This window comes from Etheostoma spectabile, chromosome 8, assembly GCF_008692095.1.
Source record: "Etheostoma spectabile isolate EspeVRDwgs_2016 chromosome 8, UIUC_Espe_1.0, whole genome shotgun sequence".
Taxonomy (NCBI): domain Eukaryota; kingdom Metazoa; phylum Chordata; class Actinopteri; order Perciformes; family Percidae; genus Etheostoma; species Etheostoma spectabile.
This window is the reverse complement of record NC_045740.1, coordinates 14543333-14558244: the sequence shown is the minus strand read 5'-3', so window position 1 is coordinate 14558244 and position 14912 is coordinate 14543333. Positions and strand designations below refer to the sequence as shown.

At 39.6% G+C, this 14912-nt stretch overlaps 2 protein-coding genes across 3 annotated transcripts in view; both read left to right on the top strand.

Annotated features, from left to right (window-relative positions):
• ticrr (TopBP1-interacting, checkpoint, and replication regulator) overlaps positions 1-5552 on the top strand; it is a 15007-nt gene extending 9455 nt beyond the window's left edge. The window contains exons 19-22 of one of the 2 annotated variants that reach the window (XM_032522609.1): positions 1188-2976; positions 3238-3342; positions 3767-3895; positions 4968-5552. In XM_032522609.1, coding sequence (XP_032378500.1) covers positions 1188-2976; positions 3238-3342; positions 3767-3895; positions 4968-5077 — 2133 coding nt within the window. In that variant the 3' untranslated portion in view covers positions 5078-5552. Of the gene's footprint in view, positions 1-1187; positions 3343-3766; positions 3896-4967 lie in introns of both variants that reach the window. The other variant, XM_032522608.1, reaches the window with a different exon arrangement.
• A 4162-nt stretch (positions 5553-9714) lies between these two features.
• The window catches only part of ckmt1 (creatine kinase, mitochondrial 1), a 13447-nt gene continuing 8249 nt past the window's right edge, over positions 9715-14912 (top strand). Inside the window, exons 1-5 of the mRNA XM_032522607.1 lie at positions 9715-9987; positions 12343-12541; positions 13218-13313; positions 13418-13639; positions 14467-14552. Of these exons, the coding sequence (XP_032378498.1) occupies positions 9839-9987; positions 12343-12541; positions 13218-13313; positions 13418-13639; positions 14467-14552 (752 nt within the window). The 5' untranslated portion in view covers positions 9715-9838. The remainder of the gene's footprint in view (positions 9988-12342; positions 12542-13217; positions 13314-13417; positions 13640-14466; positions 14553-14912) is intronic.

The window sequence follows — 14912 nt, the reverse complement described above, 5'->3', positions numbered from 1 at the left end:
TTTTTTTTTTTTTTGTTAAAGTATGTGCAAAATAAAAAAACAAACAGTAATTTACTTTTAAGGCTGTGTAGAAAATTTGATACTTTTTAGGCACTTACCGTATTGCCTCTTAAGTATTGAATATTGAAAAATACCTTGTCATTCAATACCCACTTTTAATAACTTAGTAGTAAATCTCATCAGCGTCAGTGAGCCAATAAGCATTCAGCATGCTTCTACCAAGATCTAACAATGTTGGTTATTTGCTAACGTCACACGTTGTAGAGACACGCGGGAAAAACATATGATAAATAAATAAAAGAAAAATACGGCCCAAAAAGATTTGGGCCGTATTGTGTAATGTTGTTATTACTTTCTGTTAAAATTGATTTTTGCAAAATTGGAATTGAATAAAGTATTGTTTAGAAACCGGTATCAAAGTCACAGTATTGGTATCTGTACCAGTATTGAAATGCTTTCTACGATACCCAACCAAATTACTTTACACATCGTTTTCCTGCTTGTTCAATAAATATTTGAAGACATCCATTTAACTACATTATCTATGCATTCATTCAGCCATTTTCCCATCCTCCCCTCCTCAATATACTAAACTATCCCTTTTACTGTCAAGTGATTTTTCAGAATAAGTACTTCAAAAATCTACAATAAGTGCTAATGGGGTAAATTGTGTGATTGTTTCACTCTTAAATCTGATTTTAAAGCAGCTGTAATCAATATTTTTATAATAACAATGTATCAAGTGACAATGTAAACGGTATTTCTTTTGGTGATGGACCTACAGATAATTACCACCTGAATGCGGCTTTTCTGAACTTTACGTGGCTTTGTAGCAAATTTCTTATTATTGTTTAGCTGTCCGTCCCTCACCTTTTAATATTTTGATTCACTTTTACCGCTCTTATAGAGCCGTTTTTAGTTGCAGCAGGCAGCTGTTTATAGTTGAAAAAATAAAAAAAAGCTCTAAAAGCCCACTATTCCCTCAGGAATAGGTAGAGATCGAAAACATTTAATATTGACCTTGCATTCATTAAGTGGCCACAAACACTACTCAGGTAAATAACAGTGTTGCTCTGTAAAAGTTCACTATATCTATGTCAATTGTCAACTTGTTTCCACTGCCCCCAACTGGCCAAAACAAGTTGTTGTAGGTTGAATAATTTGTTTTGTTTGTGTGTTTGTATTAGAGTCCAAATAAAACTCCAACAAAGTCACCTGGCAAATGTGGGAGGGCCATACATGGGATCACGACACCCAGGACACCCAAGAGCAATCGAACCCCAGAGTCCCCCAAAACCCCACCTCCATCCAGGATGTGTGTTCTCTCTGTTGCAGAGAGCCCTGTAGCAGGCAGCTCTCGTGAACATGGCATGGGTCTGAGAGGCAGTCCTTTCAGATCTCCAGCCAGACAGACTCCTTTGGTAGAGACACCTACTAAGGAGAGCCCTGTGAGGAGTCCACTGAAGGGTATTCTCAGGACTCCGGTCAAGGCCTTGGTTGAATCCCACATCTCTTCAGGATTACATCTTCTCAATAGCCCAATTTCCAAGACTCCCAAGAAAAGTGTCACATGGTCTCCATCACCTCAGAAATGTAGAATGGCAGAGGGCAGTGTTACTTTCAAGGTGCCAGAGTCGCCTCGTACTGCATCACGTACTTCGCCAAGACTGAAAAAAAACATTGAGTTCAGTAGTCCTGTCAAAAGCACAAACCCTAAAATAGACATTTTCAAGACCTCAGAAAAGACTGCAAATAGTGTTACTTTTTTGCAGGAAAAAAACGAGATAAAAACACCTGAAAAATGTGACACTGTTAGTCTACTGGAAATGTATCCTCCACAATCCACACCACCTAAACCCAACACTAGAACTCAATCCAAGACCCCTATTCCTACTGACAAAATGATTACTCGCTCTGGACAAACTCCAGGCAAGAATTCAAATATTGCATCCCCATGTAAGCCAGCATTTACCACAGTAGGAGGTACTACTTATTCAGAGGGACCAAATACCTCAGTAAAGTCTCCAGCAAAGTCCCCGACAAAATCGAGGTCTAGTCAAGGGGCTGGAACCACCAGACGTAAATTAAGGTCTCAGTCTAGTGAGAATGTTCCCTCCCAACTGAAGACAGAAGCTGCTGAAAAATGTAATCTTGTGGGAAAAAACATGCAGTTAGAATCAAAAGACAAGGTACAAGCTAGACTTTCCCGATCCTCTGAAACTGACTCTAGTTCCCACACAGATTCCCAGCCGTTGGACTCGTCATGTTTTAACTCTGTATCCACAGACGACGATAGTATGGACATTGTAGATGCTGCAGTTGTAAAGACCCAGCTTAGTGGGGGTATCAAGATGAACATTAGTTTTTCACGGAAGCCCTCAATGTCCAGCGAAGACTTTTTGTTGAACACAGTGTCACCCAAATCACGGGAGCCACCCCAAGGCACACCTAGCCGGAGCTACGGCTTCCGGCAGACCCCTGACCGCCAACAGAGAGAAGCTGCTGCTCGTTTGGGCTATGGAAATGAATCCCCTCGATTTTCAACTCCTAGAGGCCCGGCAAGACTTAGTCGTCAGAAAAGCATGCACACTCCTAACTCTCTGACTTACCACGTAGAAATGGAAATGCTAACATCAGGACTTCCCAAGCTCAAGATCAGACGTACAGATTCCATGAATGCGAGTGATTTGGCATCAGATGGAGGTTCTCGATCAGTACCTCGGAGCCCTTTAGTTGTTGTGAAACCTTCTCAGCTGGACAGCCCCTTGGCGTTGTTCTCTAAGCACAGAGATCCAGGATGTGTTTCACCATCTGTCTGTACTCATGTCACCCCTGCCAAGAGCACCCCTGGAAAAGGTGGAAGCGTCCAAACTTACATCTGCCAGTCTTACACCCCTACACGCCATCATGCAGGAACAATGTCTCCAGTGGCAACTGCAGACATCATTCCCCTGACTCCTTCACCTCAGAGTGTTGGTAAGGTGACCCCAGACAATTTCAACAGCTGGCCTCGGAGGAAGAGAGCTCAGACTGGAGTGGTTGGAGGCAAAGATCGTGGTCTGAAGGGGGAGCCTTTTTTGGTGGAGTTGCTGGAGGAAGCTGAGCTTGGAGTTAGCAAATTGCAGGATGTTGAGGACACAGATGAACCCTCAGACAACAAAACTGAATTATTAGCTTTTACTTCCAAACAGTCACCCCCAGTTGGAACAGATGCATCTCCTCCGTCCCCACTGGAAGGCTTGTTCTGGATGGAGAAGCTGGCGGAGGAGGCTGACTGTGCTGATCATCAGAGAGAAGAAGAAGACATCATCTGGGCTGCTGGAAATGGAGATGTTAAGTCAAGTAAGCTATGGTTCACAAATTTGCAGCTACAAGTGTTTTCACACCTGTTGTTCATTTGCTTTGGTTTGAATCAGTTGGTGTGTTAGTAGACCTCGGTCGGTTTGGTTTGGTTTGATTTCACACCTGGAAAGATCAACCGAACTAAAGGCTGTCTGTGTGATGTCTCTCTCTCATGGGTGGGCCAAATTAAAAAAATATATAATCTTATGATAAATCTGTTGTTCATATTGACCTATGAATTGTTTTTAGACTCATTTTTAGCTCTAGAATTGAGCAACCATTTAAAAAATGGTTATGGTATTTGTCCAACTAATGAGATATTAAATGATATGAACAATATTGAACTTTTTTTTGTTGAAATGATTGCATTAACTTACAGAATAAAACTGATTTTATCGCTGATTTTTTTGCTACATTTTGACAGTTGAGACTCCTCCCAGCTCAAAGATGAGGAAGCCGGTGACAGCGACTGGGATTTTGGCCCTCACTCACTCTCCATTGCTGTTCAAGGGCAAATCAGGCTCTGCTAGTAAGAGAACGCCAAATTGTATAGGTAAGATGTACAGTGCTTGTGTTTTACAGTTATCTGTTTTTTGCCATTTAATTATGATTGGTTATGTTGGTAGGTAGACTGGGTAAACCCCGCCCACTCTGCCAGAGATTTGATTTTGCCCTGCACCTCGGTCTGGAAACCTGCACCTTTAATTCTCCTGTTTCAGTTCACAATTTTGCGGGAACCAATCACAAACTGTCGTATCTACCTGGCGCGCTATTGGCAGGTTTTTCAATACGATGACGATAGAGAAGCGACCAAGCAGCTTCTTGTTTACATTCAACATAGCGGCCACCGAAGTGCAGCAACCTGTTGACCCGCTGCTACGTCACCCCAATTGTTGGTCTGATTGGTTGAAGGACTTTCCAGTTGTGTACAGAGTAATTTGAACTATCCCCATTGGTCACGCATCTTGTGCATTAGAAAATGCAGAGCAGACTCCCCAGACCAATGCTCAGTCTCAGATCTATTGAGCTTGGCTGGTTCTGGTGATAGCCAGACTAGACGGTATAACTATAATGGGTCCACTTTGCTGGGTAGTGAGGAGCAGATGTAATCCTTGACCAGTCATTCAAAGTATTTCATCACTATAGATTTGAGGGCCACTGGGAGGTAGACATTCAGTCAGGCTGGTCTTGTTTTCTTGGGCACAGGAGTGCTGGTGAACTACTTGAAGCTTGTGTGTATGACAGACAGAGCCAGTGACCGATTAAATATTATTGTGGATACCGGCGCTAGTTGTTCATCACCTGTACATCCATGGTAGAACACAGTTGAGAACCCAGACCTGATAACGTCAGGTCTTACTCATTTCATTCTTTAAAAAGCCCTCCTGACTTAATGTGCAGGGAAATGCAAAGTCAGCATAAAAAGTGTTTAGCTCACCCACTATAGACACATTAGCACTTTACTAGTAGTACTCTTGGCCATGTAGTGTATTTTCTACTTCTCCAGGTGAGCCAGTAGGTCAGCACGCTAGCAGTCTTTCGCTGGCCTGAAATGAACAAGCATGTTTCTTGATTACCCTTGTCACTAGTTAACTAAAAAAAAACATTATTTACCCAAACTTTAGATGATGCTGCATCAGGGAGGAGGACAGAAGTTGATGGAGTGGACCTCTCGCCCCAGCCAATCAGACCCTCATCAGAAAGGACCTACAGCAGAAAGAGGCTGCTTCACTGATTCAAGGAAATCATCTGGCAACAAAGTGAAAAGATTGTCCATTCTGTGTTTTACTGTGAAGTTGTGGGCCGTTCTTAGCCTTATTTTGTCAAGAGTGCTTTTGATGGCAGATCTGAAAGATGTCTTTCAAGCACCACTTGAAAGACTTTGAATGAATGTCCCTTTCAGTCTCTTCCTCCAACACTTTTGACCCTGACAGTTTGTGTTCTTCATATGCCGGGTTTTCTGCACGGGCCGCTCTGAAGCTAAAACATTGGAAAATGGTGATACTATGTCATTGTTTTTCTAAATTGTAAAAAGCAATTTTCAATCAAGTGAAAAGCCTAAATGTGTTGATATAAATACTATTCATTTATTAGTTTTTTGTTATGAACTTTCTTTTAAGTGAAATGGAAGGGCCTAATTATTGATTCATATTGCAAATATCTTATGTTATGTATGTAAGTCTTGTGTAAATAAAAGTCAGTTTTCTTAATTACGGATTGAAAATCTTTTTTATCCTACACTCTCCCCTGCTTTGTCAGGATTCACAGGATTAGTTTTTTAATATATGATGAACAGGAAAAGACAATAAACCCTGTACAGTAATGTAAACTTAAACGTTTTGCTGCACATGCTTCCTTCTTTTTGAGTGTGACTTTTATAATTCAATTCGGCCAACAAATCAAATGAAACCTGATGCCTTTGACCTGTAATCGCCAACCTGCTCAAAGGTCAGTTCTCTAAAACTATAAAACTCTTTGTGTGCTTTCAGTAGGAAGTAAATCAATTGGATTTTATTTTTTTTCATCAGAACTGCTAGTTATGCGGTGAGATTCTTTAAATGTCATTGGTCATTACTCACGAGATTAGCTTGGCATCGAGCACCAGTTGCTTACTGTGAAGTCTGATAAGGTGACCCACTTCTTAGGTGTGTAGAATATATGTAATCATGGCTGAATTCTATTTAGCTGCCCTTAGGGTCTTGGTATTGTGCATGCTGGCTCACTGTTAATGTTTAAGCTTAGTCTAGAATACAACAGTGCCATTGTTATTGTTTATAGCACCTGTGCCTTTTATACTATAATAATTATAGACATCTGCTGTGGAAAGTCCTGTTGAATTATAAATACATGAGCGATTGAGGTTTTTTGACACTGATGAAATTAAGTGCCAATAGCTTTTTGAATTACAAAATGAATTACATGCAGCAGAAGTATTAACTCTCTTCAAGTTCATGTCCTTTTAGGCTCAGAGGCAAGGCATTAAAAATCGAGAACAATGTACAACAATGTTTTTCATGTTCAAAAGGCTCCCACATATGAAATAGATTCTTGTATTAAATATTTCACTGCAAAGAATGAATTGAATGAAACCTTTATTGCCCTGAGGGGAATTTGTTTTGCACTCAAGGGAGCCACATTAAACAATAAGCGCATACAACCGTAAATAACCATAAACAAAAAAGACAATAGAAACCACACCAACGAAGATTTATACAATACAGAAAACCGAACAAACAAGAACAACAACAACCACAACGCAGCACTGGTGGTGACATGCAATCATCAGTCCAATAGCTAAGATGATTTAATAAATAATTAAATAAGTTATCAAAAGTGCCCAATATCAAAAATCTATGTGCCTGTGTGTGATCTATTCAGTAACTGAATGCTCATAAAACTAAGAAGAAAAAAAAATACTGTAGGTAAACTGACAGATATTGGGATATGCCCCATAAATAAAAGTGCAAAATAAAGCCGGGCTAAATGCAAGCTCGGATTGAACCCTGCTTGGACGTGGGTTCCTCTACAAGTGTGAAAAATAGAATAGAGTGTCTTGAGGAAATGTAGTACTACAAACACATAAGTGCAATAAGCATGGGACGTGGCAAAATTAGTATTTCAGTACTTTGATACTTTTACCACACTCTTACTGTACACACAAAACTTCTATAGCTCTGTGATGTTGGGACCATTAGTCACTGAACTGTAGCGTTCAAATCCTGCCAAAAATGATGTTTATGTTATCATATTATGATGTGTACTCTGACTTGGCTTCTTCCCACTGCATTAAAATTGTTGTTTTGTACTTTAGTGTACTTCCAGAAGACTTCCAAGACCTCTTCCATAGCCTGAAGCTGCTAACCACAGGCCTCCTTATGGCCTCCCTCACTAGTGTTAAGGTGGACCTTTCTGTATTCTGAACGATATTCAGTATGTCAGCTTCCAGGTACCGTGTATTTGACCCTTTTCATTTGTCACACCCTGATTGCACATGGATGATCTTCATGTGAGTCATTATGTTGCAATTTACTTCACAAAAAGGATGTGGGTTATATTAAAGGGTGTAAATACTTTTGCTATCAATACATGTTTTATGTTTGTATTTAAATTGAGGTAGAATGGTTAATTGTGTTCAGTTTTTTACTACATTCCCCAGTTTTTTGTGAAATAATAAAGCAAGTCCAGGTTAAGTGAATCCATTTTATAGGCACTGTTTTTTTCCAGTAACACTTACTATCATATTTTTTTATTTGATCATGCAGGTGGTTGGTTGAATTGTAGCAGAGTTACATGTACATTCAACATTATTTGTTCAAATACATCCTGCTGTGTGGCAAACTAATTCCATATCCTGCAGAAATGCAATGTGAACTTTCCTCTTTAATCCACAGATTACTAAATGATCCCCTATAAGGAGCTCAGACCCTGAATATGAAACAGTATGGCCTCTGTCTGGAAACTAGAGACTGTAGGGGACATTTTAAAGTGGACATGCAAGTCTGTAACTGCAAAGATCTTATTACTGACTTTGTCCAACATATTTCAAATGATGAGTTGTTTTTGCAAAAGTAAGGTCCATTAAATCACCATCCAGCTGGGAAAGTTAGTTATCTACATGCACTATATATACACTGCACCTACGTGAAAGAAAAGTCTGGAGAAGTCAGATGAGGTCACAGTCTAGAAGTGGAAATAAGATCTGAGGTCTGTGATGTCAAGCTTTGAGTCTGAAGTGTTGTAAGGTTTTCTTTACTTATTGCTTCAGTACATCTTAACTATTAAAATAACTTTATTATAAGTAATCATTTTCACAAAGATCTTTTCTATAAATATTGATGTTATTGCTAAAGGTTTCTTGGAGGTCAATGTTACCTTTAGTGGTACGCACATGTATCATTAGACAAAGAAACCCCCAGTAATTTTCACTTGAGTAAACTCAAATCAGCCGGGATGTTTTGTTAGGAGGATGTTGCATCTATTTTTATGGTATGAATGACTGGATTAGCCTTGTGAAGGCTCACTTATCCTCTGCATTATGTGTTTTGGGCTGTGTGAGGGAGCCCAGGCATCGTGATGTGAAACCCTTGAGTGCTGCAGCCCCATTCACTGTCCTTTAGTATTCACACCACGCACTTCACCACCACTGTTAAGATAGCCAAAATAAGATATGTGATTTCCTTTTATTTCACAATAATGTCATGTACACAAACACACACACACACACACACACACACACACACATATACATACATTGTTGTTGTTACTATTATATAATATATTCTTGGATTATTCTTACTAATGTATTTAACTATAAACATCTTAATGCTGCAGCTGCCAAGGTGGTACAAGTGTATAGCAATAGCAATAGCCTTTTCTCATATTTTATAAGATGATCACATGAATCTGTAAGTAGTTTGCAAATAAATGTAGTGCAGAATAGAATTTACCTCTGCAATAGAATAAAGTACACACAGATAAAATAAAACTTGATGTATCCCGAGGAAGGTTGCTGTAATACTCAAATAAAGTAGCTACCTGTCTGTTTAACAGTAGGCCTAACTAATCATTAGTGCTTGGATCACAGTCAAACATTAACCCTTCTTTCCTCATTCGTTAATCATTACCTACTTTTTTGTGTACCTTATTGGAAAGTGTTACCGTTAATTCCGGATAGTCAAACTTAGCTTTTAAATGTTAAAAGGGCTTGTCATGGTACCCAAAGCTTTAGAAGCTGCGCTGATGAGCATTGTGAGCAATTACTCAAAACAGGTGAGTAATTCAGGAATTACCTGCAGGTCACTCCTAGGAAAGGCTGGCCCACAAAAAAAGTGCGAGGAGAGGGAGAGAGAAAGAAACAAAAGCATCCAGAAACACACATTGACACAGACTTGTCACTTCCCCACTTATGGCTTCATGACATATACAGTCTACACAAGGTAAGTGATCAGTTTATTATCACTCCTACTATTAACAGTGAGTCCAGAATATATATGTAAACAGTGGACACCAGAAATACAATCTAGTAGCTGAATGATGTTGTAAGACAACTAGATATAAACATAATCATAACATAAGATATAGTATAGGTGCAATATAATAGTAGTAGGCTAATAATATAATACTACTACTACTGTTTAGCAAAGCAGTATAACATCAATGTACAGTATGTATATCATGCATGGTAGTCTAATTTAATATTCCGGTGTATTATAGCAAAGAATATTAAGCCAACAGAGAGGGAATGAAGAGGGAGTGGTGAGAGAGTGTGCCAGACACTGGGAGCTGTGTACATTGAACTACATCAAAATCTTAATTGTCTTTTACACTTTTATTTTGAAGCTATAGCTACATTTCCGGTCTCGTTCTGTGTTTCTCCGTCCCACTTTACATCGCTCCGGTTAAACCTTCTCCTCCCTCCCTGCTTTCATTCCATCAGAGGCGCTTCATCACCGACGCTCCCGTCCACCTGTCAGTCCTTCCCTGCAGAGAACAAAAAATGGCAAGCAGCTTCTCAAGAATCCTGTCCTCCAAACGAAAAATCCAGATCCTGTCGTTGGTGGGGGGCTCTGTAACGGCTGGATTTCTACTGCACCGGGATCACGTCAGCGCCGGAGGAGTGCCCGTACGCAGGAGCTACCCCGCCAGGTAACGGTACCCCGCCGGTTTGTGTAAAATGGCTTTAAAAACACCATGTATGTCATTATGTTCAATAATTAAGAAGTCATTTTTATACGGTCATGTCATCGACTTAAATTAAGCATAATTATGTTCTACAGTAAAGAGTTAATGGAAAAAAAAGGCGGGGTGTGAAACATCAAAGCAACCTTGTTAGCTATACAGTAAACAACACTGTTACCACCCCGACCCGTATAGATGTCTACACTAACAAAAACACTCACTTTATACAACACTTTTGCTGCCATTATGTCTGTTGTTCAATATAATGATTGATATTAATGATTTGTATTAAGGTACAAGAGGAACAACGTCAGCCTATTACACAAACCTGCTCCTAAAATACAGATTTAGCATAACACATGTAGCCTTCAATGGGAAATTGTAAAGTAGCCTAGAGCTAACTTATAGGTTTATATTTTAGACAAGTATAACATTGGAAAAAGCAGTTGTTTGCCTTATAATTAATGTGTGCTGTGTGAAGACAGCCTAGAATGGGAATGGTTGTGAATATAAATAAGACTCGGAGAGGTTGGGGAGATATGGTGCATACGTGTCCAACTACACGCCGCGTCAAAAAGCAATGCATATAGCCTAGCTTTCATAATTATTAACAAAAGGTTATCGGCTGCTCAGATATAAAACCCTGCCCAGAGTGTTGCAGAATGGTGACACACCGAACACACCGAAAGAGCACACACACAGTCTTTACACAAAAAGTAGGTTAAAATATTAGCCTACTCGCCAAAATGTTACTAACTATCACAAGTAAAACCCCTGCGTTCAAAATCTTACTAAGGTTCAAATACATTTAGCAGCTTGAAGCACCGCAAGTAAAAGTACTCATTATGCAAAATAGCTACATTGAAAGTTTTATTAAGTGTTTCGTATTGTATTTTTATATTTATTTTGTGTAAAATTGTACAAGTAACTATAGCTGTCGGATAAATGTAACTAAAAAAGAAATATGCAAGTAAAGTAGCCCACAACTACCTCAAATTTTTACTAATTAGCACAGTACTTGAGTAAATGTAGAGTAACATTTCTCCACTGACTGTAAAAGTGCTGACATTGGTTTGGAGATTAGTCTCTGTTTTATCAATTGTTGCTTTTGGACAAATGTACCCAGGGACCCTGAGCAGGAAGCTTGCTGGCATTGTTAAATCTTGCAATGAGAACAGATACTCATGCATATTGCACAATGTGCACATATTAGTGGAGCATATTCAGTGGTATGATACTAATCTGAATCTGGAACCACATTTTATGTCTGCGGCCCTCTTTGTTTTCTTGGCTTTGAAAAGGTTGTAATGCACTGCCCCCATGGCTTAGGTGTTGGGACGCCAACCGTAGGCATCAGCTTTTGTTGCATCTCTCCCTCATTTCCTGCCATCCCTCTGCATCTATTAAAGGCATAAAATGCCGCGAAAATGGATATTAATAAGAAAAATAGGAACATCGTAACAGCAGACAGTTTGTGCAAGGCAAGCACTGATAACATTAACCGCCTTCTCAACTCATTGATGTGGAGGAAAGGGGAATGTGTGCCTGTGTATAGTAGACTAGAATTTCTCTGTGACAAAAATCTTGGATACCTACTGTATATTATCATCATCAGTGATGCTTGTCACATTGTTTGGGGAGCAATTAGGAAATACAGGTTTTGTATAATTTTAAATTTAAATAATATAGCCTTCCTTGTCTTTAGACAAACAGCAGAGAATAGGAACACAGGGGCTTAGCCTGTGCTCTTCTGCAGTTTTAGTCTCTATCATGCCTAACTCAATTTCATTCCATCCAGAAGAATTTTTGTTTGATTAAAAGCCAGACTTCGATTAAAAGCCAGGTTCTTTTTGTTTCCATACTAGCTTGCCCAAAGACCTAAATAATAAATAACAGATAGAGGTGAATTAGTCATTAGTCTTGTGTTAGCAGCATAATCTTAAGGAAACAAAGTAAATGTAAAGGCTCTCTTCTCCATCTGCAATGGCACGTATGTTACATTTGTTATCCAACATGAAAGACTGTGAGAGCCATGAGACGTTGTCTTTACCATATATCATGTAGCTTTAATTATTATTCACAATGTTCCAGCATATCCTACATTATTATCCTCTACTATAATTCAATTAGTAGACACATTTTGCAGCAGTTTGTCCAACAGCCGTTCGGTCACAGGATTTAACCCCAGTTACCTGTACTGTACGTGCCATTTGGAAGTGTCCTTGAATGAGTCACTCACACCGCAACTGCTCCAATGGCACAGCCAGGGTCAACCTGTGGCCACACTGCTTTGTTTCTTATCTTGAATTTGTATTTGTGCAGTGCGGAGTACCCTGACTTGCGCAAACACAACAACTGCATGGCCAGTCACCTGACACCTGCCATCTATGCCAAGCTGTGTGATAAGGCCACTCCCAATGGGTACACGCTGGACCAGGCCATTCAGACAGGCGTGGACAACCCTGGGCACCCGTTCATCAAGACTGTTGGTATGGTGGCAGGAGACGAGGAATCTTACGAGGTCAGATATCATTGTACTTTTTCAAACACACAAATACACACATTACACACTACAGACAAGCTCCTCACCTTTCAGTGACAAGGACACCATTGACAAAGTCCACACTGCAGACAATTACATAGTACTTCAGAGTACTGCAAATTGGTATTGGTATGAATTAAGACATTGTATAACCCAACTTGTTTTAACTATTAAGACAATTTCCACAAATGTGAAACCACTTTAATCATCAGACAGAAATGATTTGGAAATGTGTATTGTAGTAGGAAGGAGTATTACAGCACAGGAGAGGGAGAGTTTTAGGCCAGGACACCTCTTTTGGGATGTCTCAGTCTATCTATAGTGAGGGTATAACTATATTTCCATTTTAATCTAGTACTTCCTTTAGAGGCCCCACAAATATCTCGGACTTCTTCCTGTCAATATGTTTTTTTTCAATCTGATATGGATCTTGAGTCACCATTCTGTGGGAGTGTTAAAGTTCAGTACACTGATAATCTATTATAAAGGATATATTATACATGACATAAATGATCTGACTCTGCTGGACAGTCTTGTGGTCCAGAAAGGGATAATGTTCGATGTCACATCATTTTATATCCAGATTTTAGCACACAAATGATTATTACATAAATATCCTGTATTTTTATATTCCTAAATTGTGGGTCTGTCTCAGGTATTTGCCGACCTGATGAACCCTGTCATCAAAGAAAGGCACAACGGCTACGACCCCAGCATCATGAAGCACCCCACCGACCTGGATTCCAGCAAGGTAATACTCTCAATGACAATACAGAGCGTCTTCTTCTCCAAGAAATCAAATCAGTGATGTGCAAAATATATGTAGAAACATTTCCCTACCTGCCTTTGTTTCAGATCCATTCGGGCAACTTTGACGCAAATTATGTGCTGTCGTCCAGGGTGAGAACGGGCCGCAGTATCCGTGGACTAAGCCTGCCTCCCGCCTGCACCCGGGCAGAGCGCAGGGAGGTGGAGAGGGTGGTGGTGGAAGCCCTCTCCGGCCTGAAGGATGACCTGGCCGGGAGGTACTTCAGCCTCACCCAGATGACAGACGAGGAGCAGCAACAGCTCATTGATGTGAGTGATGCAGTGGTGCTGTATGCCTACGAAGATGTTGTACATTATTGAGGTACCACTTTTGACTTACAGTGCTCAGTCATTTAACAATTCCAGTTTGTTAAGATTTTAGTCAAAGGTTACATTTAAAGAGACTCACACAAATTATTCACTGCATGCAGTGTGAATGCAAGAAAAAATGTGCTCTGTATATTTATTGGGTAATTTTCCAAACATGGCTATTTCATGCTTGCTTTGTTTTTGTTTTGGTAGAAACAAAATCATCACATTTAGGACTAAAATTCTAGTGAAATATAACATCAGAAAATGTACTATTTCATGTTCCTTAACTCAATTCTCTAAACTTTACATAACCTTCCTATAATCAGTCATTTTAATACAGTAGCAGCAGGGATAGTACATGATCTTTGGACCATGCTAGATCCCTTTTTAAATTGAAAAATACGCACAGGACCTGCAAAGTGCAAAGTGGTAGTAATGCCTAGTGTAACGGAACTGTTTCCCAATGAGGTTACTTACGTAAAACATATGCACTCATGGTAAATATGTTGAGTCTACTGTGGATGTGGTTGAAACTTGCCACAAGTTTTAGCAGAGGAAACAAAATAAGGTGCAGACAATTTTATCTTCTTGTCAGAAATGGGATTGAGTCGAGCCTGCCATGGCGTTTTTCTCCTACCCACAATGAGAAAGATTGAACAGATTATTTGAATTCTCAAGTCTCACACCCTCAGTTTTTCTTTCTCCTTGTGACAATACTGTCCAATCCAAGTTAGCCATTGTTGGCATTTTGAGTATAACATGTCTTTTCTCTGTATTTTCAATAGGACCACTTCCTGTTTGACAAGCCTGTGTCACCCCTCCTGACATGTGCAGGCATGGCCCGTGATTGGCCAGATGCCCGTGGTATATGGTAAGTGATACAACCTAATGATTCAACTCTCTGGCTGATTGAGCAAACTTCTTTATTCAAGGCGAGACAAGACCGGGTAATATTATTTTAAATGGAAGGGAAAACCTAATTAATTTGATGGAATTGATCAATTTTGGTACTTGCCAATTGTCTGCTGACTGTCTTGCTGATTTCATTTATTCATGACAGTTATATTATGTGTGTTTATATACTAAGTCAATTTGTAAGTTGCTTTTTCACCCTTTATGTTCAGTTCTCCGGCCAGTTTTCTTTGGCATCCTCACTCTCTACATCATTTCTTCAAGGTGGTTTAGGTCATCTATATATATATATATATATATATATATATATATATATATA